General features: G+C 46.0%; 1 protein-coding gene across 2 annotated transcripts in view; it reads right to left on the bottom strand.

Annotated features, from left to right (window-relative positions):
• Nucleotides 1-2546: 2546 nt before the first annotated feature.
• Arnt2 (aryl hydrocarbon receptor nuclear translocator 2) overlaps nucleotides 2547-27987 on the bottom strand; it is a 121651-nt gene continuing 96210 nt past the window's right edge. The window contains exons 12-18 of one of the 2 annotated variants that reach the window (XM_026388168.2): nucleotides 24599-24671; nucleotides 23610-23733; nucleotides 19695-19794; nucleotides 15927-16065; nucleotides 15061-15226; nucleotides 4201-4337; nucleotides 2547-2645 (exon numbers count right to left, since the gene is read on the bottom strand). In XM_026388168.2, coding sequence (XP_026243953.2) covers nucleotides 2547-2645; nucleotides 4201-4337; nucleotides 15061-15226; nucleotides 15927-16065; nucleotides 19695-19794; nucleotides 23610-23733; nucleotides 24599-24671 — 838 coding nt within the window. The remainder of the gene's footprint in view (nucleotides 2646-4200; nucleotides 4338-15060; nucleotides 15227-15926; nucleotides 16066-19694; nucleotides 19795-23609; nucleotides 23734-24598; nucleotides 24672-27987) is intronic. The other variant, XM_077799786.1, reaches the window with a different exon arrangement.

Below are 27987 nucleotides of genomic sequence, written 5' to 3'. Positions count from 1 at the left end.
CTGAGTTGGCAATCCCCTAAATTCCTAGTCAAGGGAGAAAAATAGAAGCAAGGTCACCTGGAGGAAGGGTCCTTTTATTTCTTCAACGTCCCCTCAGTGCCAAGAAACAGTCATGGCCAAGGTGTTCACCTCTGGTGGGCATCTGAGAAAAGTCCCTGACTTCCCTCCAAAAAACAGAAGGCAAAAGCAAACACAAGACCCCTAAACTCCTGAAGTCACAAGCCAAAGGCCACATGACGTCTATTTTTCATGCCATTGAGAAACATTTTGCTTCAAAAGCTATTTTTGTATCTTTTTTTTTGAGACAATCATGCCCACTGCCAGGGCAAGCTTGATGTTGTTAGGGCAGAGGGGGATAGCGGGTAGGTAGCACAGAGGCACAACTGTTCTGGGCTGGTCCTGTTAGGGCTCTCTGAGTGTCAGGTACCTCCTATTTCCCCAGTTGCAGGGAAGCCTCTGGGTTGGAGCCAGCTCCTCATGCACCTACACTCAGGACCACTCACCATTAGCTACAAAAGGGTTAAGAGCTGCTGTAGAAACCATAAAATCAGGGCTCCATCAGTTTTGAAACCGAGGCTGGTTACTGGTAAAGGGCATTCTACTGGGTTATATTGGGCTTTCCAGATGAAGTTCAGCAGAAACACAGGGCACATGGATCTCCCTGGATGCCAGACAGGCTGCTGTATAAAACAGGATCTTCAAAGTACCAGAGCAATTCTCCCCTTGGCTCCTTCCTGCACACTGGGTTTACTGTGCTCTCAGGCAGCCTAGAACCAACACCAGAATCCATGGGTAGGGACACTTGGGTTGTTTCTGAGCATTTGTAAAACTAAGCAGTACCTGTGAGAGGTTCCCAAGGGGATACAGGAGATAGATACTCCAGGGCTTTCCCACAAGGTGGGTCCCTGTATCTGCAGCCTTGTGTGACTTCTCTCTCACATAGGCATCAGTGGGCTGATGGATGGGGATTAGAAAAGATGGATAGGAAAAGAAGAAAACGAGGGAAATTAAGGGAGTCCTTGTCCATGTAAAGGGTAGGGGAGGAAGTAGAGGAACGTGAAAGTGGGGGGATGGGGTCCTAAACTCATCTTCTCAAATCTGAGTAAAATACAGTAAGCCAGGGACTCTGGGTTAAGGGGTTACCCAAGTAGAAACTTCTAGAAGTCAGATCATATTCTTGTCTTGAGACAATCAGAGGAATTCAGGACCCTGTGGACACGTGGCAGAATCAGAGTTGGAACCAGAACCAGAGTCTGAGTCTTCTGCCTAACAGATCTGTATCATGTCCATCCCAAGATACTTCTGTACCTGCTGCCAAGCACAGGACAGAGGCTCAGGTGGCCAGGAGGAAAGTGGTCCAGAGTGCATTTCTCCACACAAAGCGAGGTGGTGGTCCCAAGCCTCCTCCAGGTCACTGAGCAGAATGTGGCATGAGACCTGAGGAGGCTGGGCATCTTGCCCCTGCCATCCACACCTGTATGCCTTTGTGACCTCAAGGTGTGCTTTCCTGCAGTTTTTGGGTGGGGACAAGCTCCCTCTCCCAATGGAGTAGGGCTGGAGACAGCTACATGGAATTAGAAGCACGTGTTCAGGACAAGTAGGAAGGACAAGCACTCCTATGAGGCTCTGAAAGGAGGACAGGGCTAGTTCCTCTAGGAAGGGCTTGGATCTGCAGTAGGTAGGTGGACCAAGAACTGATCTATTAAGGTAAGCAGGTCCCCATTCCTGGTTCCTGGTGACACTACTGAAGAGCTAGCCTGCTGGTCCTGCTGGTCAGGCCAGCTCCTGGGCCCCAGGATGATCATCTTCCCATCAGGATGCTCCTGAGCTTGGAGACGGGGGCCACTCACTTCAGTTCTCATGCTTACTACAGACTTTGGATTCTATACACTCACCCTGGCCACACATGACGGACACGAGGCACGACACATTCATTAGGACAGAAAGTTCATGTCTCACTGCACAAAGTAAATATGTCCCACAGCACAATGGGCACATAGAAGATTAGCAGAGCTGAAGGGCATCCACCTCTGCATCCTTGTGCCACTTGGCTCCAGTGCATGGAACAAAGGCTCTGCATCCTGCTGGCCTCTTCTTCCAACCCCCCGCCCCCCAAGTCCCACCCAGTCAGCAGTAGTAAAAAGCAAGACATAATGTGATTCAGCACCCCCAGCAGGTGTGATGGTGTGCTAGCCGCTCTAGGCATTGACTGAACTTTTTATGTGTGTAAATTATCTATTAAGAGACTATTCACAACTGAATTTAAGGACCCAATAGGCTCACTTTCCAAGCACACACAGATAAAATACAATAAATACAATGGGTTCCCAAACATCTAAAAGCAGGGCCCCTAGTCCGTGGCCGAGAAGCCATGGCTGTGGATTAGAGCTGAGTGATGCTGTGCCTAGGGTATGTGGGGGTGGTGGGGTGCTTTTGGTGGGGGGTCCTGCATCAGGGCAAGCCAGGCTAGGGGGGTCCCATTCACATGGGCATTGGTGTCACGGCGTGGGTAGCACTCTACAGTAGGAGCCTCGCTCTGCCCGCAGTTACTCAGAAAATGGTGGGAACATGCCCAGGTCAGCAAAGTCTTCGATATTATAGTTGCCAGTCCCCTGGGTGGGATCTCCTGGCATTGGCAGCATGTCCTGCAGAAGAGAAGAGAAGAGAAGAAAGCCATGGGGCAGTCAGGTTCTTTGCCCGTGGACTGTGTACGTCCCAGGAGCCCAGCCGGCCACACACCCTCACAGCTATCTCTCTAATAGACAGCTCAGGAGTATTCCCCAACCTTCCAAGGGATGCTCTGCAGGGATACTCAAATGTCTGAGACCCTAGGAAACTGTCCTCCCCAGGAAGCTGCCATGCTAGCTGGTAAACAGCAGTAGGGCTCAACTTTTATACATGTAACATGGAGCCAGGGATACAGGGTGAGGACATGAGCCCCAACTGGTGGGGACAACCCAGCCTGGCACCAAGCAAAGTACAGATGGTCGAAATGCAACAAACGCTATGCAGCTTAAAAGTGAGTGGAGAGATCTGCAGCCTGTATTCACCGTGCGTAGCAGACTTCAGCTTAAACAAGTCTTCTGGACCTCACACTACCCATTTAGAATACAGGAGTAGCAACATCTCAATTCCTTATGGGATATGTCCTGTTGTGTTGTTAAGTTCCCAGCTCATATAATGCTGCATGAGAAAAGAATTCTGTGGACAAATAAGTTTGGGAAACAAGGCATACTTTGCCTATCTCCTAGAAATCCACAGTCCTCATTGAGGAAGAAGGGCTGTCGTGGTAGATAAGGGGACACAAGGGAAGGGTTGGATTAGGCACTCCTCTGCACACTGAATAGTATGCTGCCTCTGTGGAAACCTCATCAATACCTGGGCTCTAGATCTGTGTCTGTGAGGGTACTCCTTGACCTGGTGGGAAAGAAGCTTGGGATGAGGGTGAAGTAAATGGAGCATTGACTCTTGAGCATAGCCTCCCATGCTATGGTTCCTGCACCTAGCCCTGCTTTGCAGCCAGGACAGGACAGGGCTCTATGACCCCACTGGAGATGCCTGGGTTCTGGTTGCTAGGATCTGGTGGGATGGACCTCACTGCAGGTGAAGGGGGAAGCAATGAACTCAGAACCTCCCATGAAAACTATTCTGGCTGAAAGCGGAGCCCAGAGAACTGGTAGTAGGGAACTGAAAGGATCTCAGGTACCTCTAGCCAGTGGGCAGCACCCTTAGCTCTCCTCTTGAGGAGAGCTGAACCAGGGCCAGCCTGGCACTGGGGCAAGGTCCTGGAGAGGGACGTCCTCCTGTCCTGGGTATAGGCTGGTGAGGAGCAGGCAGGACAGCCAAAGGTAAGGAAAGCTCGCAGGGGAGAAATGGACCCAGCACTAGGGCCAACCCTCATTAGCCTTCTACTCTATGCACCTCTCTTGGGCAGCTCTGAGCTGGGGCAGGGAGGAATCTCTAATTGTAGCCTCCTCTTTTGTGTGCCTCAGCTCAAAGGCCCCTTCCCCTCCCTGAGTGCATCACAGTTTCTGGTTGGACAGGATGGGACCTTCTACTCCTGGACTCCCTTCTAACCCCAGGCCAGGCCAGAACTCACACTGGCTAGCGGGTGGGCGGTGGTGCGGCAGAGACCAAGGGGGAAAGGAAGCAGAGAGAAGGCGCCGGTACCTACGAGAAGGCGGTGCTCGCTCGATTTACCTGGAACACTTCAGTCTGACCGGGCTGCTGGTGGGAGTGCTGCTCACCGCTCTGCTGGCCGTGGTGCTGGCTCTGCCACTGTGACCAGACTTCTGAGGGCCTCCCCTGGAACTGCCCGCTACTTTGTCCACTCTCAGCTGAAAGAGCCGACGTACAGGACACTTCTTTAAAAGTCATCCCTGGTTTCATGAGACTTAAGAACCACTCCAGCTCCAAGGGCCCCTCCTTCCTAGGAACATGTTTGTTCTCCCATCTTTCTTCCTCTGACTGACAGACAACAAGATAAATGGGTGAAAGGCATGGGGCCTCTGCAGAATGGTGCAGGGGCTTGGCTGGGGGGCGGTTCTCCATGGAAAGCACCTCCAAGCCTTGGAGCCCTTTGCTCTGTTGTGGCTGCTCATGAAGCTGCTCATCTGGATTCCAGCCACATCTGGGACCAGCAGCATGGGCTGGAGAGTTCCTCTCCCTAGCATGTGAAGGCAGATGCAGCCTTCTAGATTCCTGGACTCCCTTCTGTTCATGGGCTGCTCTCTCACCTGGCCTGCTAGGGAAGAGGCTCACCTCACAGCTGTCTTCACATTCACCAAGCTGTACCACTGGTCCTGCTGCAGGGCAGAGCCACCCCGTCCCATTCTCTGTGGCTCTCTGTCAAGTATTCCTCAGCATCTTAATATTTCTTAGTTTGTTTAAGAAGGAAGGAATTTGGGCACTGCTCAGATGGGAAGATAAAGCTCCTCTGCAGAATCAGCAAATTACTTTATAAATGAGAGCCACTTTGCTTCCTGCTACAGTTTACTAAAAATACTCAACAGGAAAGCTGAAAATAAGCAGAATTTTCTCTAAATCATTTTAAAGATTCAACCAAAGAGAATTCTGTTTTTTTTTTTTTTTTAAGAAAGAGTGAGAGAGAGAGAGTGAGAGAGAAAGAGAGAGAATTTTAAAATATTTATTGTTTTTAGTTTTCGGCGGACACAACATCTTTGTTGGTATGTGGTGCTGAGGATCGAACCTGGGTCGCACGCATGCCAGGCAAGCGCGCTACCGCTTGAACCACATCCCCAGCCCTGTTTTTTTTTTTTGATGGTGCTAGGGATCAAAACCAGGGCCTTGTGCATGCAAGGCAAGCACTCTACCAACTTAGCTATATCCCCAGCTCCCCCATTTTTTTTCAGTTGTAGATGAACACAATATCTTTGTTTTATTTATTTATTTATTTGGTGCTAATGATTGAATCCATGCCTCATGCATACAAGGCAAGTGCTCAACTACTGAGCTCAACTACCCCAGCCTACCCAAAGAGAATTAAGAAAAATTACACTTTTCATTTCCTTCCTTGCTTCCATCTTCTTTTTTTTTTTTTTATAGTACTAGGTAGGGATTGAACCCAGGGTCCCACACATGCTATGCAAATGTTCCATCAAGTTACAACCCCAGCCTGAAAGAGTACCATTTAAAAAGGTTATCTGAAGGCAGATCTCAAACCTTAGGAACCCTCTTGCCACCATCAGTGTCAAATTATTCAGTAACATTGTGCATTGTGGAGACAGTGGTGCTTTGTCAAGCTCTGAACTGAGCTCATTATCATTATTTTTTTTCTTTTTGGTACTGGGGACTGAACCTAGGGCCACGTTACCACTGAGCCATGCCCTCAGTCCTTTTTATTTTTTGAGACAGGATCTCAGTAAGTTGTCCAGTCTTGAACTTGTAATCCTCCTGCCTTGGCTTCCCAAATCTCTGGGATTATAGGTGTATGTCACTGTGCCCAGTTCTATTTTGCCCCATCTTGCTCTTTCCAATGGCCATCCTGACTGTCGACAAACCTCACCTACCCATCCTTAGCAGGGGTGCCTGGCTAATCTGAGGTGAGATCCAGGGAGAAGAATCTCTCTCTCTCTTCCTCTCTTACACACATCTCTGTACTTACTGCCTGAGATGTAAAGGGGTTTAATAAATCATGTAAGCTCCCTTTAACACCTTAACCACTGGCGGTTTTCAAATTGTGCATGATGAGAACGGTTGGCTCAGCATAAGAAGGAATGGAGTCTACTGTGTATAGAGGGCATCTGGCAATCTGAAATGTCTTTTCCCGAGACTCCCAAACTGAACTCAAGGACCAGAAGGAACTCTAAAAGTAATAATTTGCTGCTGAATTGCAATTTCAAGGACAGTTTGGGAAACATAGCAAGACCCTGTCTCAATATGTAAAATAAAAAGTGCTGGGGATGTAGCTCAGTAGTACAGCATCCTTGGGTTCAATTCACAGTTCAATTCAATTCAAGTCTAGAATTGGCTGTGGGGAGAGAGCAGGCCTGGTTCACAACTGTGCCAAATTAAATGAGCAGCTAGGATTCCCACTTGACAGGCACCAGTCCCATTCCAGAGCCTCAGAGGCTAGACACAATCTGGTCTACCATTGCTTGGTGGGAGGATGGATGAACACAGTGGCTACCTCTGCTGTGGGATGCACCAGGCAGGCTGTGGAATGTCCTCGGGTGTTGAAGGAAATAACTGCCTGCAGGTCTGCTTTGGGATGCTGCTCCAACAAGGTCTCCTATTGAACACTGCCCATCATGATTCAATGTCTACAACCCTTCTTGACAGCTGTGTGTCTATCTTGCTGAGCCCTGGTCACTCGATACACCATTATGCATTGCCACAACCAATCCAATAGGCAGTCAGAGTTCTCATTCTTCTCAATCGTTCTCAAATATTCAACACACTGCTGCTCATTTTGGTAATATTTTGTTGACTTCCATGACTGCTGTTGATGTTAGTTCTTCTCTCCCATCAGCAGGAAAGCTGGGAGGAACCTTTTCTATTCCATGAACTGACCTCTCACTTATCATGTGGCACATGTTTCATGAGCACCTATGATGACACAGGCTCTGTGTGACACTGTACACATTGGAGAACAAGAATGCTTCTATCTTGAGCAGCTTCCAGCATGGTTGGGAGAGGAGTGAGCACAAGTTCTGCAGAGGAGAGTTGCTATTAAAGGGTTTCCAGAAAAAGGATAAGAACCCTCAGAGGGTACCTAACTTAGTCATGGCGAAGAGAAAAGGCTTTGCAGAGATCTCAGAAATGACTAGCTAACCGGGTGTAGGCCTTGTAAAGAATTCCAGACACAAGGATCAGTCGGTTTAAAGGCCTAAGGGTGAAAGAGGATGACGCCATCCAGGTTTCCACAGGTAGCTCAGGATGGATGAGAACCATGGAACTAGGCAGGCGATAAGAGATGAGGTTGCAGGGTGAGCCAGCGTCAGGTGTAACCACCAGTGTGACCAATTTTTTGAGGGTAGCAGAGAACTACCGAAAATTTTAAAGTGTGGGCACAGCCCACATAGATCTGTAAATTCAGGAAGGTCACTGTATCAGTGGGTAATGGACAATATGACAGGGAAAAAGAAGTTAAAAACGGAATAGAGCAGACAAGAGGCGAGAAAAGGAAACCAGTGAGGAGGAGTCTGCTATACTAATCCTCGCAAGAGAGGATGGTTGCTTGAGCTATGGAACATGAGCAGGCTGGAAAGAAGTGGATGAATCAGAGGATAGGATGGAGAAAGAAGTGCCTAGACTTGTGAGTTCCCAACTGAAATGGCTGCACCAAGGATGGGAGTGAGGGGAGCTAGGGAAGACCAAGTCAGGTTTCTGGTGGTATTTACCATTCTGGTTTTTCTCCTGAGCTTTGGATCCATTATCTGTGCCTGGGCCACACGGCTGAAGAGTAGAAAGACAATTTCAATTCTTCCTGCCTTAAGTGATCATTTCCTCTCCTCACATAGCCTAGAGCAGGAGACCAGGACTGTCACTGTCTCCTCTCTCTCAACACCTCTTGTCCAATCATGAGGTTCTATCAAGTTCCCACCCACCAAAAAAAAAAAAAAAAAAAACCCTAAATCTCAACTCCTACCTCCTTTTTCCCCCATCACACTGCCACACAATGCTCTGAAGCTATACCTGCATCCAGTCCCCCCAGATCCATACATCTCCTGGTGCTGACCCAAAGCAGAGTCTACTGCTTACAAAATGCTGGATGGTTGACCACCATCTGTGAGGTCTAGCACACAATCTCAGGGTCTTTTGTAATGTAGCTTCTATCATTCCAGCCATATCTTCCACTTCTTGCCTCTGTAACCCCACCTCTTCTGCTGGTCACATGACAACCCCTGGACACCTGCCCCCCAATATCACATGCAGTTATTTCTCTATGCTACTGTACCTGTGCTCTGTCATGTGCCTAGAGGATTCTACTCATGCTCAAAGCCCTAATCACATGTGGCCCCATGGTACTGACTTCCTTAGTCACTGTCTCTTCTTTGCTTACCTCTGGTGCTCATCATTTCTCATGACAATGCTCATCATACCATATTAACTTACCCTAAACTGGAGTAAATTAAGGCCAAGGATCTTATTTATGTCTACCCCAGGCTTTACTGAGAAAACTGCTTGGAATACTGGAGGCTTCAAGAGGAAGAATAAAGGAAAGAAGGAAGAAAGGAAGGAAGAAGAGAAGTAAAGGAAGAAAGAAAGGAGGGAGGGAGGAGTGAACAGGGGAGTAAGATGAACATGGATAACCCATGAACATTTATTTCTGTGCATTCAAGGCTTCCTGGGTATAGCTGACTTGTAAATGAAACAGTTCCACTTTCTCTCATCAGCGCTACCTCAGCGACAGTCAGGGACAGTGCAGGGTAGAGCAGAGTAGCTCTCTATTCATATTTGGGGGTACTTGATTCTATTATTTACAGATAAAAGATTTCAGAATAAAAATTCTTAAATTTTTGCCAAGGGAGGTGCTCTTCTTAAATGTTTGCAATAAGAAAGAATCCATAACCTGAATTACCTTTGAAATGCAAAAAATTGTGGCAAAAATACATAAAATAGTTAAGAAGAATGGAAGGGACTTAGTATTTTTTGAGGAATGTTTGTGACCAATGCATGATGCTACATATTTTACTTACTTTATTTTGATTCATTTCTGGATCTAAAAATGTGTTCGTTATTCACATTTTCAGATAAGGAAAAAGAAGCTCAAAGATGTCAAGAAATTGGCCCAACTCATTTAGCATATGAATGCCAGACCCAGGGTTTGAACCTAGACCTTTCTGATACAGAAGTCCATGTATTATTTGTAAGGAAAGTATTTAAAATGAAAGGCTAGTATGTACTGGATATGATACCCCATGTGGCAAGATGGATGACAGACACTGGACAGTCCACTGAGAACAACGGATGAGGAACTAAGCAGTCAGCATGGTTGAGAGCTCTTCTAAGGGATGCACTGGCAGCTGTGGAGGGCACGAAAGCAGAAAAGCACTCAGCCTTGAGTATTCCTGGAGGAGATGACCTCAAAGCAGTGACTTGAAGGATGAGCCCACCAGCCATGAGACAGGGCAATTAAGGGATACTGAAAAGTTCTGCTACTGGAAGTGGTTACTTTTCCCTCCCTACATTGGATCAGTGATCTCTCTGGCTAGATTATGAGCATGAACTCCACTGTGACCCTCCCGGATGATAGCACTGTGGGATTTTAGCATGACCACTGCAGTGCAAGTAGATAGTCAGCAGGGGCTACAAATGGCCTGCACCCAAAATGTACATGCATCTTTCTAGACAAAAACCCATTGGCTCCCAACATCCTGGTGTTACATTGTTATTTAGAAAGCCATATGTAGTTACAAATCATAAGCTGGGCTCCAGCCATGCGTTTCTTCTGGTCGGTTGGCTTCCTAAGGCAGGGCAGGCTGCTTTGCTCTAGCTAGATGTGTGGGCCAGGCCAGGCCTGGTGCCTACATGGGTCATTATTGCTGCCACCCCTAGGACAGCCAGGTCGGCTTGCAGACCACAGGTCAGATCTTGAGGAACTTTTAGATTCCTAGGCTATAGGGGCAGAGATGACAACTTCCTTTTCCCTGTAAGATTCAGGTGATTTGGAAAGGTGCTTTACAGCAATTCAAACCTGATTTGAGATCCTGCTCAGAGGTTCTATCTGGTCCTATTTAGCTTATGGTTCTCAACCAAGGGTGATTTTGCAAACCACCAGGAGACATCTGACATTGTTCAGAGACATTTCTTAAGATCATAAACAGAAGAATGCTAGTAGGTAGAGGCTGGGGACACTGTTAAATACCCTATAATATATAGACAGCACCCCTCCCCCAAGAAATAATTATCTAGTGCCAAATGTCAATAGTGTGGAGGCTGAGAAATCCTGCTGGATAAAGCTAACAAAGATCACCAGAGGGGCAGCTTATCTTACAAATGCCTTCTAGGCATCTTAGCAAGGACCAAAAACTTTCTGAATTTTCTGGCTAGAAACTCACCTTTTCAAGACTAACTAATAGGACCAGGGAGGTCTACAATCCTTTAAAATTTGCTAGTAAAAATGTACAGGGCTGAGTTTGGGGCCAGGATCAAGATCTGGGGAGTAGGTAGGGGCAGGTGTTTATAAACATTTCAGACTACTGAAATTCAATGAATTTATCCTCCCCTGCTCCACTCTGTAATTATGTACCCTATTTCTTTCTGAGAAATTACATTTTTGTAATGACAAATTCACTACATTCCCCTCTCTAAAGTAAATCTGGGCTGAGTGGGACAGGTTAGATGGACATGGATCTTTTAAGGAAAGGTAACATCAGGGATGTGTTTCTTATGCTTTGCAAGAGGTCCATCTTTGGGTTGTCAGTATCATGTGTTATGACCCAATTTGATCATGCATGAGTGAATTTCTTTAGTTACCTCAACTTCACCTAAACTGAAAAGCAGATGCTGAACAGGGAGGCAATGCTTGTGCTTGCCAAGCCATTTTATCTGAAAGCATGCTGCTAAGAAAATAATGTAATGTGGACCACACATACGCCACACTTGAGCATGCTGCAGCAAATGTGAGCCACTTCCTTTTGAGCAACCCTTGTGTCCGGCTCCCTGCATTTCTCCAAGAAACATCATATCAATGAGCAGATGCCTGTCGTAGCTGAGACAGAAACTGACCAATTTGGGGATTCTGATCATGCGTACATGTGTTAGTTACCAATTTCTTGCTCTTGGTTCTAAGTCTACCCTTCCTTGCCCTGCTTTGTCACACCAGAACCGGGCCCTGTGAACTTTTCTCCTGCACAGGCTGGCACAGTGTTAGGTTTCATCAATCGAGGGTGCTGGAGAGATGAGCATGAAAAGCAGAAGTGTTTCTCTTCTGGTTTCAGGTGGGGTTTCCTCCTCCTAGGTGTCTAGTAGCAAGCAGAATGCAGAGGATGAATGGCTCTAACACACCAAGGGATGCTTCCTGTGTTCACCTGCCTGCGTCTCCTTTCACCTGTGGGTGAAACTTCTGGCCACCTGGTGGGAGATTTCTGCAGTTTAGTCTTGGTCTATCACTACCCCCTAGTGAGTTTCTCAGCCAGATGGCAGGCTGCTTCTGGCAAATTTACCAGCTGTGAGTCTCTGTGAAAGATATACCTTTCCCAGGCTGAATCTCAGGCTTTGTGGAGTGGAGTCTCCTTTTCTGAATTCTTGCATACCCATTCTTTTTGAATTTTATTTTGAGTCAAGGTCTTGCTAAATTGCCCACACTGGACTTGAACTTGTGATCCTCCCAAGTTGCTGGTTGTGATCTTCCTGCCTCAGCCTGCAAATAGGACTCCACAACTGCACTCAGCTCTCAGCTCTTGTCCCTTTCTTGTCTACTTACCCTTGGCCTCAAAGGCAGAAGCTGCTGCTCACCTGTGCTACTACCGTATTCCTCAGGCTCCTTGTTTACCATTTTTTATTAATTAAAAAAAATCTTTAAACTTTCCCTGTTCAAATCATTGGTCTCCTGATTAGGCCGGGCTGCTATACACCCTGTACCAGGATGGTTAAGGAGACAAGTGCCTGGATATGTCAGCACTTACATCATTGAGTTGAGTGGCTTCCTATTTCTACTTCTGGAAGATGCATTTCATATGACAAGGTTTTGCTGTGACCTAAGCCAAAATGAAAGTGAAGCTAAGTGTGGAAACACAAATGTGACAGTGTACAGCTTCAGATAACTCAATAGACCAGAAATGGAAGAATTGCTTTGGATTGAAGCTTGAAAGCTCATGGAACAAAACCCACATGGTTCACAGAAAGGCAAAACTCAGGCAGGGCACTTTTCCCATTCAATGTATTAATTCAATCTGTAAAGTTTCCTGAGGAGCTCAGCACTACTGAAGCACTGTTCAAAAGTAACATGTTATGTGGTTGCCCCTTGATGTCAGCCACCTGGGCTGTGGCAGGTGATGTTCAGTGTCTGCTCAGCAGGTATTTCAAACCCGTCTGCTCCTGCCCATTGTGAGGAGGGACAGGATCAACTATGCTATCTCTCTGGATCTGGCATCTGGTTGAAAGTAACTAGCTGAGGCCATGTTGCCTGGGTGCTACCATGCTTGGGGTCCCATTGATGCCTACCAGAGGCCCCTAGGCCGCAGCTGTCTGATGCATGCACTCAGTGCCATGCATGTGCAGGGCTAGGGCACCGTGTCCATTGCAAATGTAAGCATTCTTGTTGTTTTAGCTGTTTATGTTTATTTAGTACCTAATGAAACTGACCATTAATGGAGACTGCTCTGTTCCCCCTCTATCCACCCTTCTATCTGCTCTGCTCCCTACATCCCCGCACTGTGCCCTCAGAACAACCTCTGAGGGTGTGAGTAAACAACCATTAGGCTCTGTTCCTAATCATACACCCTCTTTCCTCTGACCTTGACCAATGTGCCTCCACTGCCAGTCTACTTCCTGAAGCCCTATGGAGCAGAAGCTGACCCCACAGTTGGCAGGAGTCTCACATTCTGCTTCTGTCCAAGTTAACACATAATGTAGTCATGGTCAGGCCACGTGAAGCTTCTCAGTCCTTCATGTCTCTGTTTTAGTCTCTCACATCCTCACTGAAAGGGTTCCAACTCCTTTCTCATGAATACAAATCATGGGGTATCTCCTAGGGCACCTAGTTCCTCCTTAGTTCTAAATCTCCTGAGGGATGGACGAGAAGGGGATGGGAAGCACCAAGCAGTGGGTGGGAGCACAGTCTTTGACTCTGGCTTCCCAAATACCTCAGTAAAGCCTTGAGCTTTATCAACCTTGTACCTCAGTGTATTTTTCTGTGAAATGGGAATAACAAAGATATTTTTCTCTTAGGGCTACTGTGAGCATTAAAAGAATTCAAATGTATAAAATGTCTAATATAGCCTTTACTGTCTGGCTTATAGTAACCATCCAATAATGATTACCTGCTGTCATAATCATTACATTCAAGAGTGAGACAGCACTGAGGCTGCTGGGTCCAAAGTCCCATGTATGATCCTATTCTTGGCATCAGAGGTAGGCAGTGATGTCTATGTAGGGCTTTGTCTTTCCTGTGTCCCATCTCCATTTACACTTCTGGCCCCGGTGGTTGCTTGGTGGATACTGGACAGATGCACAGAGCTAAAGGCATGGACTACTGGGGCAGGGAAGTGGCCTTTCCACCTGTCTTGTTATGGTCACAATGAGATAGATGCTCAGTCTCCTCTGGAGACTCTCCTAACATTATGAGACACACTGGCTAACCCTTTTATTTGGTAGCTGTCAGGGCCAGATAGGACATACAGGGCCTGGTGCTCACAAAGGTGTAAATCAGAATAAGTCAGAGTAGAAGGTCCCTTTTGCTTCCAGGAATGTCTAGATACCTATCGTGCTTTGAGTCTGCAAAGGCCCACCTTCAGGAGCGGGCAAAGGGATCTCTCCACAGACTCCGCTGTACAGGATGTTTTCGCATGTTACAGCAGGGGAGGTGGGTACTCTCCTGGCTACTAGAGATCTCTACCTTAGAATGGGTACTAAGCTGAGGGCTGCTAACCTGAGTGCACCTGGCAGAGGTTGCTCCTTCCTGAAGGGACACTGTGCTTCTAAACCTAGTGCCATTTAATAACACACAACGGTTGAGAATGTGAACATGCTAAAGTAAACGGGACTGATGTTGGAGGGACAGTTGATTCCAGGGAGACAACAGGCAGGGGTCAATAGATGCAGTTCCCAGGGCCATAGGCTGAGTGGGGCAGGAGGTAAAGGGAATGGGGAGTAGGTGGCAACTTTATATTATGACCAGGGTCTCTGCATAGCATTTTTCCTAAGGCTGTCAGATAAGCTGCTTAAAGAGAAGTCTGTGATTTGGCAAATGGAAATTTGAATATTTGGGCTGAGCTTCATGCTCATCTGAGGAAGATGTGCTCTGCAGAGAAAAGCCCTGCGTACCTCATTGTTCAATGTCATGCAATGACAGCACTGTGATGAGGTAGTAGCAGCTTGGGCTTCTTACCAGGACCCTCTGGTGAAATGGAGTCCCAGTGGTGACAGAGGCCCCAGGGGCTTTGTCAATATACAGAGTGAAAAACAGGCAGGGCTCCTGAGACAGTAGGTCCCAGAACCCTTTGTTAATGAAGCTGAGAAAGATGGTCTTCTAATGAGTCAGGATTCCTTTCATGATATTAAAAATAGGGAGAACTTTACAGTGTTATTGACATAATTGATGATCCCCATATTCTCTAGACTTTTGAAATAAGACTTGGTGGACCTGAAAGTCCTTGCCAAAGGCCATAAAGGATCAAAATAGCATTAACATGAGTGCATAGGAACTTTATCAAGTCTTAAAGTCAACTCTTAAAGTCAAGGTCTAAGCACCTGGTGTCTCAGGAGCACCCTGGGCCTCCTCTTTACAGCCAGAGAGAGGAAAGGCACTTGGAGACCTCTGGATCTTGTCCCAAGACAAGCTGGGAACTTGGGGCCCAGCTATTCAAATTCAGTATGCTCAGAAAGCATTTCTGCTGACTCTGCTAGGAATTCTTTCCCTCATTCCCCACCTACCGAACCCTGGAGTCCTGTTGGCAAGACTGGAGTAGGCATTCCCGCTGGGTGAGGAGGTAGCTGGACTGGAGAGAGGACTGTAGGAAGAGGGGTCTGCCGGGTAGGTGTGGCTTGTTCCAATCCCGAAGGGAGATGACTGGGTCTTGCTGGACTGAGATGGGATTTGCTACAGTCAGAACAAAGCAAAAAGATGGCAGTATCACCCCGGGACCTCCACCCATTTCCCAGGTTGTCAATGCCACTGGCATCTGCTCTGGGTGACAGAAACACCCTTGGCTCTCTGGGCTGGCTGGTCACGTGTTTGGTATCAGCCCCTATGTGAGATCTTTGAGGAGAGTCTGATTGATATCAGCCCCCCAGGCTACAATGATCAGGGTCCTCTCACTTCTGCTTGAGGGGGTCTTAGCATTGTGGATACCAAGAGCTTGCTTGCCCATTCAACATTCTTCCTTGCAGTGACTGCTAGGGAGCCAGGCATAGCACCTGTTGTGTTTATGGGTCTTCCTGATGCAGGACCCAGCAGAGATCCAGAGTTATGAGCAGCTCTTTATTTATTTATTTTTTAATTTTTATTTTTTTGAGAGGCTCATTCTTGATAAGTGCCTCATCTGTTCCTGCCTGATTCCCTCAGGGCAAGACTGTAAGGAGAAGGGCTGCTGGATCAAACGGCCTTTGAAAGGGTTTGGGAACCTAGCTTTCAAAGTGCCCTGATGAGGGCAGGTGCTCCTGAGTAGCTAAACACTGCGGGGTAGTTGGATCCATCTGGGAGTACCAACCCATCCTCACAACTGGGATTCACAGGAAGCACATGGTGGGTGGTCTGCCACAATGGAAACCTGAGATAATGCCTTTACAGATGCACATACCTGTCCCGGAAAGGGTGGACGACTCCCTGTCCATGCCACCTGACTCTGGTTTAGCTGCCGGGAAATCTGGGACATGTTCTGGCCCGTTGAGGAGGAGGACTGAATATCATTCACTCCAGGTACATGAACCACTGAAGAGCTAGAAAAGAAGAGAATGTGTATACCCTGAGGGACTGCCCTATTTTGCATGAGCCTGTGTGCCCACCTTGCCATGCAGGCCCTTCTTCCTGTGCTCACCCTCCAGTGACACTAGGAATAGCTTCCTCTGGCACTCCCTGAGCAGACCTGCTATGTCTAGTCTTGTATTCTCAGCCTTTTTCTCCCACAGGATCCTGCATCTCTCGCCTCTGCTCATCCCTTCTATGCATTTATTGCTTTCAACAGATGATATGATTCCCAAGAAGAGAAAGTATCTCAGAATACAAGTCAGTCTCAGTGCTAACATGCTCTTTGTGCTTTGGTTAATTTGTCCCTTTGTGGTCGCTGGATGGTTTAAGGACTCAGGAAATAGGCTTCAGGCTGTCACTTAGTTTCAGGCAGAAAAACAAGCCCACCAATGGAAAGCTGCTAGATGGGACTCAATCCTGCTTCTGCAAGTGCCTGGCTGTTTGTTTACCTCTTCTGCCTTCAGTTTAACTCAGTAGGTCTTTATTAGGTACCTGCTATGTGCATGACAGTGCTCAGTGCTCTTTGAATGCCTTTTGCAGGTTCAGTCCCAGACACTGTCCCCACTCCTAGGCATATACTGTCTGTGCTGCTAGGCACTTCTTCCAGGAGATTTTTCCCAGCCATGCCAATTATGTGATAAGTTCATTAAAGATAGATTTGTATTCTGAGATGGGATTTGCTATAGTCAGGACAAAGCAAAAAGATGGCGGCATCACCCCGGGATCTCCACCCATTTCCCAGGTTGTCATTACCACTGGCATCTACTCTGGGTGACAGAAACACCCCTGGCTCTCCTGGCCGGCTGGTCATGTGTTTGGTATCAGCCTCCATGTGAGATCTGATAGAAAAATATAGAAAGGCTGGGAGAAGCCTTTTGTTTCAGGCCTTTCCTCCTGCCTCCTAGGGATGAGCTCAGTGTACAGTAAGGTCCTTGGATGCCTAAGAATAAACTTGAGTAGGGTGGTTGGGCCCAATCCCAGAAGGCTCTTGGCAGATGCAGGTTTTCAGCTGAATTTTAAAAGAGTAGGTTATAGATCATTGATAAGATTGAGTACCATTTTACTAAGTGTATTCTTTTGTTTTCTGATTTTATTTATTTTTTATTGATTTAAAAAAATAAATGGCAGCAGAATGCATTACAATTCTTATTATACATATATAGCACAATTTTTCATATCTCTGGTTGTATATAAAGTATGTTGACACCAATTCGTGGCTTCATACATGTACTTTGGATAATGATGTCTATCATATTCCACCATCCTTGCTAATCCTCTGCTTCCTCCCTTCCCCTCCCACCCCTCTGCCCTATCTAGAATTCATCTATTCCTCCCATGCTCCCCCTCCCTACCCCACTAAGAGTCAGCCTCCTTATATCAGAGAAAACATTTGGCATTTGTTTTTTTCTGGGGGGGGGGATTGGCTAACTTCACTTAGCATTATCTTCTCCAATGCCATCCATTTTATTTTTTTCTATGCTAGCTGGTCCTTCTTAAAAATCACAAAGCAAGTTCAGTTATTAATGTAAAAGAAGATGCCATTTCCAGCCTCCTGCATAAAGTTTAATTTTATACAAGGGCTCCCTGCCTGATCTCCTTCCTGATGAATGTATGACTTTATAAACTATTTTCTGATCACTATTCTTTACAGAAGTCTCTTTGTTACCTGCTAAGCCCTCAGTGCCCTAGGAAAGATGCCCTGGCCAGAAGAGATGAGCTTCTTGGGGTAAAGTGCTGTCAAGCCCTCCCCAGGGCCTCTAGGCTGCCTGCCTGGGCCCAGACAGGTCAAGGCTTGTGGGAACACAGCAGAAGAACTCTGGGTGAAGACATACTTAGGGATGTCAGTAATAGCTCTCTACTAGGGGTTTAAGGCTGCCTACGGCTATGGAGGATTTAGAATCCTTTATCCTATACCCTTCTCCATCCTCAAACAGCTTAGGTTGTTTAGAATGATAGGAAATTCTACCCATTCTGCAGGCATTAGCCCTCACAGATGCATTTCACAGACTGGTACTGAGCAGCTGCTTCCCATGCTGGGCTCTGCCCAGGTGCTGGGGTACTCCTTGGACCCTTCCCCACATAGCCAGCTACAAGCCTGCCTCTCTTCTCTGTCACTCTCATCTATGACAACTAAATAATGATGAGCTGAACTGTCTGTCCTGAGTACCTCTCTTTGGCTTCACTCCTTTTCTCTGACCCACACTGCCTCCAAGGCTACGTTATCTAATCACCCTTCTAAAATCCATCAACAATAAAGTCCCAATTCCTTATCATGGTACTCTGAGACTCTGCAGCCTCACATTGGCTTCCCTGCACATGAAGTCTCCCCCAGTCACCCCTGCCTTCTAGGCTTTGCTGAGCATATTCTTTGTGCCTGTGCACTGTTTCCACAAAAGGAGGCAGAACTTCACTTTTGTTTCAGGCTACGCTGAAGAGCCAGCCAGGCCTTCTCTTCCTTGTCCTCTTCTTGCCTCCTGCTGATGCTTCTTCCCTGCTCCCCTTTGTCCAGCTTGGGAGACAAGCAGCAAGTAAATGTGAGGGTCTGGCAGGGCTGGTACAGGCTGCCATCAGTCCATGTGTGTAGATAGGCTGAGTAATGAGAGATGTCTGACTATGCTCAACAGAGCCCTCTTGTTCTACCGTACCCAGACCACAGGGTAGCTGCCAGAGTTCCCCAGAGCCTCAAAGCAGCTGCTCTTCAGTGAGGTCCACCAGCAGGATCAGCTAGAGCCATTCCAACCTCTGTTAATCCAAGGCACAGCTGCAGAGTCACCCATTCCCCTCTGGGAGGTCTGTCCTCAGACCAGCAAGGAAGTAAGGTTCTTATTTCTTGGCAGGGCCTCCCTCCTGGGCATTAGGTCCACCTGCCTAATCCAGGTTCCTGCCTACACCTGGAAGCTCTGCTAAGGCTCTGTCCAACTTTACCAGAGGCTATGCTGTCTGCTGGGCATGGAATCTGTGAACTTGGGGGTGTCTGGTATGCAGGTGAGAGACCCTATCTCTGCGAGCCATCAGTTTTTCATCTGACCTGCTCTCCCCAGTTTATGCTCCTGTTCCTTCAGCAGAAATTGGAGTCAGATATTGCCTTCAGTAATGATGCTGGAGCTTCCTCAACGATCTACAAGATTTCTGGATACAAAGGACCATATCTTGGGGAGGCCAGGCACCCTGCTTTACCCTTGTGTTCCTTTAGGGTGAGGTATAGACTTGATGGGTTGTGTTCTGTTGTCCTTGGACTTGGTTATGGCCTCTGGGAACCAGGGAAGAGGCAGCTTCCTTGTCCCTTGTCAGCTGTCTGGATCCAGCTTTTCCCCACCTGAATCTTGGCTAGGGATCAACTCACTCTCGTCTCCCCACCAGGCACTGCTGACAGTAGCTGGTACCCTTCCCATCTGAGAATGAATAGCTAACATCAAGCATCTAGGGCAACTAATGGAGGGCTCATGGAGCTGAGCCAGTGACACCATAATCCTCAGCTTGCCTCAGAGATGTGGAACAGGAGCCACTAACTCAATGTTTGCAGCACACGAAGCTGAGCTTTGAGACACAGGGCTTTCCTGAGGGGAGGACTAGTCCCACCCCTCCCCACTACATCTACTACCTGAAGGCTTTCCCCGAGTGTCCAGGAGGGAATGGGCTTCCTTGAGAGTAGATCTGCTGGGTTCCTGCTGCAGAGGCTGAATTCATCATCTTCTTCTCCGCTAGGAAAACCAAAACAGGAGTCACATGTGAGCGTTCCCTGCCCTGCAGACCACTGGGGAGGCTGCCCCAGAACAGGTGCAGGGGTGGGCATGGAAGAGTAGGAGGCACACACTGGGGCAGACTCCTTTGCCTTTACCTCCACATCTCACCTCTCCTGGGGCCTCCCTGGCATGAGGGAGCATCTGGCTGTTGTTCCCTGACTCAGGGTGGTTACAAGCCACCTGAAGGCAAGGTCCTATTCGAGAGTGGGGAAGATTAAAAGAATGAATGAAAGTGCTTCATTATTTGATCCAATCCTTCCAGCCCTGATGGTAGGAACCATAATTATTCATCTAATGGGTGAGGAAGCATAGGGTAATGGGGAAGAGATCCATTCTGACACTCAGCCCCTGGCCTTGGATCCCAGCTCTATCTTATGTATCTGAGGTGCCACCTTGGACATGTTTAACCTTCCCCTGCCTCAGTTTCCCCACTGGAAATAAGGTGATAAACAGTGTCTTCCTTATAGAGCTGCGGTAGGGAATCAAATGGGTTAATGTAAGCAAGGTGCTCAGAACAGTGCCCAGTAGCATCTAAATGTTTGCTATCATTTGTTACAGATGAGAAAACTGAGGTGCTGCTGTCACGAGAAAGCAAGGAAGGACCCAGGGCTTGAATTGCAGCCCAGTGATCCCTCAACTGCCCCCCAGAACTCCCCACCCCAGTGATGCCGTGGACTTCAGACTGTCTCTCCAGGGGCAGCCTGGACCTGTGTTCCCTGGCCTTTCACCAAGCTCTCTGGAGATACTGTACTCCTCATAGGACTGTAAATACTCGAGCCCAGAGTGGGGTATGGTTTTCTTCTCAAAGTTCATGATATTTATATCTTTCATTTCAGGTCACATCTTCTGTGCCAAATAAGTCTATTTTCCCCTGGGGATGCCCTGAAGTGTGCGTCCTCTGGTGACAGTGACTACTCTACTACTTTTTTGGGTTTCCAGAGCATCTCTACCATCTGTTCTTTCAGGCCCAACAGTTCATTTCATTCTATTTTGATTATGTTGTATTTTGATAGAATATTAGAAGTAACTAATCAGGAGTTCTGGGAACGTCGATTATGTCATTGTTCATTCCTATAATCCTTACCATCAATAACTTTCTTGCTTATCTCACTTTATTTTTCTTCTGAGAGATTCCTGATTTGCTAAAAATTTCCTTGGAAATAAAATGTCGTTCCTTCTTCCTTTTCTGCCTGCCTTCCTTTTTTTTTATGTCCATTAGTAATATGTTTAAATATACTTGAAGTTCTTTCTTCATAAATGTTAACAAATAAAATAATACCTACTGCTGAAATTTTTTTTTAATCTGTTCATAACCCATAGTCCAAAAGATGCCTGGATCTTTGTAGAACTGTTTTGAGATTCTGGTTTTTACTGTTTATCTTTCATAGTGGTTAACAATTTATATATTGATTCTAGGCATTAACAATTCTATTTCTATTTCACCATTGCTTTTCCATCCTATTACTTCCATTCCTGTGTTTTATATTTTGATCTGTTTCAGAAATAAGCACTATTTTTTGCAAGTAATTTTTTCAGAAAGTGTAAATAGAAGATGTCATTCTGTACATGAAAGCAGTTTGGCTGGTGGAAAAAAAAATGGGTTTGCACATTTTCCCTGTGAATTCTCTAGATATCCCCTAAACCCAGAGTTCTGACATTTAGTTAACTTGGAGAAATCTAAGTGAAGATTTCCCTTTTAAGTAATTTTTTTCCTCTCCGAATGTCTGCAGGAATTTTTCTTTATTCTTCAAGCTTAAAAACATAACACAAAAGACTATGTCTAGGTCTTAGAGTCTTTTAACATTTTTAGTTCGGTGTTTGTGGAGTGCCTGTAGTTGGAAGATGCAAGCATTGCATTTGGGGACATTCATATTTCAAAGTCCCTGACTTGGCTGTCTGCTTTGTCCTGACTCCACTTTTTTAAATGTCCCTTCCCCACCTCAGATGGCACATTCTCATAGGCAATAATGTCCTCTCTAGTTCCCCAGAGAACAGAAGCCGAAGATTTTCTGAATTTTCTCATAAAAACTAATTGCCAAAGGAGAACATCTGCTCTGATTTCTGCATTGGCCCTTCTTTTTTTCTTGACCATCTCCCCCTTCTCCCATCCCCTTTCTGTTTTGACACTGTTATGGGAAGACGTCTATGTCTACATAAGATTAAAAATCCAAATGGATTTCTCAGAGATGCTGTGGGCCTTTGATTAGGTATTTTAGGCTTAACTGGAGAGGAGGAAAGACCAACTAGGTGCACTCTTGTCTCCTCTTGCTGGATGAAATGATCTGTAGGCACATTTGAGGGGCCAGGGGAACCACCAGCAGGGAGCTTCCCTGGTTGCTAAGGGTCTGTTTTGTTGTGCTTTGGCAACTGGACCTTGTGTTAAATTGGCACCTATTGTCCTCGGAGTGAGTTCTGGCACTGTCTTTGCTTCCTGAAACTTTGGTCCTCAGTCTTGTGGGAATGAAGGCTTTGCTCTTCCAGTATTTGCTACATTAGGAGGACCAAGGTAACTCCCTTCCAGCTCTTAGATGCCTGTCTGTCCTACTCTTGATCTGCCTGTCTTCCACTCATTAGTTCTCATAGAACCATACTGAAGTTCCCTTCCTGACAGCATCTCCCATGCTTCCTTTTCAGGAGCCAAACGGCTTTCTCCCTTTGACTGATCCTGACTACACTGTATCTTGCAGTCTCTTCTTTTCTGGAATTTGGAACCAACAAGACCTTTTCACATTTTGTATTTTGCTAATCTCAGTGGAGACACAAGTGGGAAAGCAAGGTAGCTAGTCATATGGGCTCCACATGCCACCTTCCACCAGAACTGCATTGTTGCAACAACAACACTGACATAGGTAGACTACTTCATGATGGCCAGAGAGGATCCGCCAAGTGAATTATGGCCATCCATGTAATAGAATTCCATGCTGGAAATAAAAGTGCTTTAGTTTGTTTAATGATCTGGAAATAAATTCATAACAAATTGTCATGTAGAAAAAAGTAAGCCATTCAACAGGACAAGTCCAGTGTTGTGCATATAAAGAATATACATGTATAGGAAAAGACAGAAGGACTTACTTTAGTTTAGAAAGTTAAAATGATCATATCCACAAGGTAGGAGACTGGATCACTTTTATTTTTCTTAGTTTTTGTATGTTTTTATTTTAAATATGGGCCATCATATGTTATGAATTAAATTGTAGTTTTTATGGGGGCATGTCTCTGACTTGATAACAAAATTAAACTGCACAATGAATTAATAGATTTCATTCATCTTCACCCCTTCAATTTAATTTATTTTTCTTTTCTTTTTTTTATGTGTGTGTGTGTGTGTGTGTGTGTGTTTACTGGGGATTGAACCCAGAGGTACTTGACCACTGAGCTACATCCCCAAACTTTTTGTTCTACATTTTATTTTGAGACAGGGTCTTGCTATGTTGCTAAGGCTAGCCTTGGACTTGTGATCCTCCTCCCTCAGTCTCCTGAGTCTCTGGGATTATAGGTGTGTACCAACATACCCAGCTAACTGTTTAAATTTTAAAGATGAAATTCCAGTACCCTAGGCTGGTTGCTGCAGAAAACCAGTAAGTAAAAGGCAAGGCCAGGAATATGGAGAATCCATTCCAACTCCCATATGTTGAGTTCTTTTGGTACCCTGCAGCAGTCACTCAAAATTCACTTTCCCTGACCTCTTCTTCCTCAGGGTTGCTGTCTCCACATGGGCTGAAAGCAACTGTAAATCCCATATCCTCACAACTTAGTGCCATCTAGAAACTTACATGCACTGATTCCTGCAAACATCTCAGCAAACCGTGGGTCTCTTTCTTGGGAGAAGATTGCATCTGCCTTTTCTACAGTCTTCCCAGCCTCGTGAACACCAGCAGATAGGTTGGGGACAGGGACCTGCTGGCACATTAAAGCACAATGGCAACCCATGTGTGAGGCACAGACTGCGTTGCAGGAGTCACCAGCTCTCCTGCAGCAGAGCCCTGCCTCCCCTTGAAATCACTGGCATTTCAGGTTTGACCATTTTCACAGGGTGGGGAAAGGTCAAGGACAATGGGGTTGGGGTGGGGGGATTGTGAACTAGGGGTCACAGAAAGTACACCAGAATCACACTGACTACTTTCTTAGAGATAAATGGAAAAGAATCAACTTACTCCACATATCAGGAAAAGGGAACGTAAAGTAATTTAGGGAAGAGGTCAAATACTGACACAGGCCAGTTTCTATGTATGCCCAGCTATCAGAAGAAGGGAGCAGAAGAAGAAAAAAGGAGAAGGGGGCACTGAGGAGATGGGAGAAGAAAAGGAGAAAGACCATTTAGGTATGCTGGGAAACAGAGTGTGATAGGACAAGGCACATCAAGGAGAAAGGGACATAGGACCAAAGGCAGGAGAGATGGCTAGGAAGCCAGAGGGCCAAAGGAGTTCAGAACCTGCTTCTGGTGGCTTCTGAGTATGTGAGTACTAGAGTTTCTATATGGCCTTTTGAAATGTCCATCAGCCCTGTGAAATTCTCAATGCTGGTTGACCATGGCTGTTAGTTCTTCCCCTGGTCTTCACAAGTTTTAGGCGTTTCATGGCTCACTTCTGCACAGAAAAGTCACAACAGATTCCCAGGGGACCAAGATGGTCTTTGCACTGTAGAGGGTGGATGGGACAACAGATTCTTTGGGCTGAGGGGCTCAAGCTAAAGGCTGAATTTAGTCCCCCATCCATTGGGTTAGAGACATTTCCAAATGGGAAAGGATTTCCCAGAAATTCACCTGAGATAAGTCATATGATGACAACCCGTCTCTCTGATGCACTTCCAATTCTGCCTGCTGCTGCTGAAGTTGCCTGTGAAACAAAAAGTCAGAGTGCTGTGAAGAACACAGAGGTGATGACAGGCTTACACCAGAACTTTCCCATTCCCCAAAGTCATAGAGGGTGACAACAATGTATTTTCCTTTTTTTAAAAAAATTATTTTGGGCTGGGGATGTGGCTCAAGTGGTAGCACACTTGCCTGGCATGCATGTGGCCCGGGTTCGATCCTCAGCACCACATACAAACAAAGATGTTGTGTCTGCCGAAAACTAAAAAATAAATATTAAAAAAATTATTTTATATTATTTTTTATTTTATTTTTTGGTACTGGGCATCGAACCCAGAAGTGCTTTGCCACTGAGCCACATCCTCAGCCCTTTTAATTTTTTTATTTTGAGACAGGGTCTTCCTCAGTTGCCCAGGATGGCCCCAAACTTGCAAACTTCCTACCTCAGCCTCTCAAGTCACTGGGGTTAGAGGCATGTGCTATCATGCCTATCTATTTTACTTTTAATTTCCCAAATCAAGATTCTGAGCCCTATATTTCAAATTTAGATTGCCACACTGAACTATTTAAGAAATAAGTTTTGATGTATGACTTCATTTTATGCAAGGTAAAAAGATAACAATAAAAAAACAGATTTTTTTAAAAAGGCTAAATTTAAAAATTCAGTTGAGTTTAAAGATGATAAAAAAGCTAGCTTTAGATAATGCTTACCTACAACCTAGTAGGAGTTTATATCATCTCATTTAATCCTCATACTAAATTTTCATAGTGTACTTTATCTATATGTAAAAATTAAGAAGTTAAAGTTGGAAGGGGTTAGGTAGTTGTCAAGCTCAATTGGTTGACTAGAAGTGATTCTGATAAAGCAGAACAAGGGTCTGAGCCCACACTTCTGGATCTAAGTTGCCAGAGTGCCAGTTGCTCCATTTGGGCAAGGGAAAAATTGATAAGAATAAATGGATGCTTTAAGTTTTAAAATATGAAACTAGGTTGCTTTCAAAGGACAGTAAACTCTACAACTCAGAGCTCACACATGAAGTGGAATGAGTGTCCTTGTCAATTTTCTTTTTTTGGGGGGGGTTCCAGGGATTGAATTCAGGGGCACTCATCACTGAGTCACATCCTCAGACCTATTTTGTATTTTATTTAGAGCAGAGTCTCACGGAGTTGCTTAGTGCCTTGCTTTTGCTGAGACTGGCTTTGAACTCACGATCCTTCTGCTTCAAGTTCTGGAGCCGCTGGGATTACAAACATGCACCACTGAGCCCAGCTCCTCAATTTTAAATACTCCCATTGGAAAGAATTCCAGCTGGAGGACCCTGTGAATCTGTTTAGGATTAAGCCCAGATGAGTCATCTACTCAGTGAACTCTACTGAGTTAAGTGAAAGATCCATGCCAAGCTCCATGCTGGGCATCAGGAACAAACAGAACAATGACCTGGAGCCCACAAGATCTCTGCCCTCATGCAGCTGTCTCCCCAGGGGGAGAGAGATGTGTAGGCATGCGGTTGGAAGGTGGTGGGTTAAAACCACAGAGCACGTGCATGTGAGAACCTGTGGTCTGCCTCCTAACTTGGGATAAGAGTCCTAAAAAAGGATAAAGATAAAACCAGAAACACGTGATTTTCCATCAGGCAGTCTAAGCCCATGCTTGTTACACAAGAAAGTAGGAACATTAAAAGTAATTTTCCAGACAAATTGATATTTCCAAAAACTTTTTTCAAGAATCAATAGGGAAAAAAATCATTATTTTATGTCCTTATTCTTACTTTAGGGTTTCACTTTAAAAATTTTTTAGTTTACTTCTTGAGAGTACCATCATGTTTTCATTTGTAGGGCTTCTAAAACCTGAATGTAAGATGGACTGCCAATACTTTGCCAACATCTTCATATCTCTGTATATTTCCACGTAAAAGATAAAGAAATGGAGGCCCAGAGAGTTTAAATGATGTATCCAGTGTGACACACATATGATATGGCCACTTATAGGATTCAAGTTCAATCTGGCTGGCTGTGGACCTTGAACTCTTCCATCTGTCTTGGCTGCTGCCCCCACCCAGGATACAAGACAACATATTGAACCAAAAGGTGGGGGAAAAATAGCGCATCCCTTGGGATTTTTGTGGGATTGGAACGGTGAACCCTTCCACTCTATGGCAGAAATCTGTATTTCTGCTCTCCACCCCTTTCCCAGAGCCCAACTTTGAACCCACAAGCATTTCTTTAAAAAATAACAACCACACCTACCCCATGTTCAGCCCAAGCCCAGAGGGTTAGAGAGTGGGCAGGGCCACTATGTACAGTTATCCAGCCAAGGGCTGTGTGGGGCACAGACCCAGTTTTCTCCCAGGGTCCACTATGTACCCTGGTGCAGGTGTGTTTTGTATGAAAGCTGCATGCTTCTCATTTGCATGAAGGAGAGATAGGAAGGGACCTGGCATTAGGCTAGGAGTTAGCTGTCAGTCCTGTTCCTCTCTGGACTTCTAGAGCAGGGAAAGCTCCTTTCACTGGGAAATAGAAGTAAGGTCTCAGTTAAGGTTCGAGAATCCCCAGTGTCCTAAACTCACTGGCTCCATGGTCCAGACATCAGTATCTCCATCCCATAGTCTTTGGGTTTCCACTTCCTTAGTTGAGGGCAAATGGAAGAAGTGCTGACCTCCGGCTACCTCATCCTGAGAAGGGGCCCAAGGAGGGTTCTCAGATATTCATAGTACTGGTATAAAAATAAACCTTGGTGTGCTGGCACATTCCAGAGAGGGAGAAAGCGAATCTGTTTGAGAAAAAACTGACCACACAGTACATGTGAGGGAGGCAGGCTCCCACCACAGCAGAGTGCTGCCCTCCATTAGCTGGGGGCCAATGGATAATGACTAGAAACTCAATGCATTCAGCCCAACTTCCTGCCAGCAAGGTGCAGGAAGTTGGGCAGATGCTGTCAATTATCTCTGACTCTCCCTGGACAGTTTCTTTCTTTTTTCTTAAAAAAACCAAAAAACAAAAAAACAAACAAACAAACAAAACACAACTCAGTCTATGTAAGTGAACATGAAGCCATTAGGGGGGCATTGAAAGGCAATGTGATTGTGCCCCTGGGAATAGCCAGAATTGGGCTGAGGAATCTGGCACTTGGAGAGTTCAGCTGATCAGAGAGAGGTTATTAATATCCACCCTGGGTTGAGCACCGTCTGTATAACAATTGCGAAGAACCTGAATGCCTATTAAAGGGTTTGGAATTGATTTGATGAAGGGCAGGGAGCAGCATGGTCCCATGTATATTTCAGAGCACTTGCTCTCTGAGCCTTGTGGGTCGACTCAACAGGGGCCTAAGGGCAGGCAGGGGA

This window comes from Urocitellus parryii, chromosome 6 (assembly GCF_045843805.1).
Source record: "Urocitellus parryii isolate mUroPar1 chromosome 6, mUroPar1.hap1, whole genome shotgun sequence".
NCBI lineage: Eukaryota > Metazoa > Chordata > Mammalia > Rodentia > Sciuridae > Urocitellus > Urocitellus parryii.
Note: the sequence above shows the minus strand (reverse complement) of the source record. Positions and strands in the feature narration are given on the sequence as shown.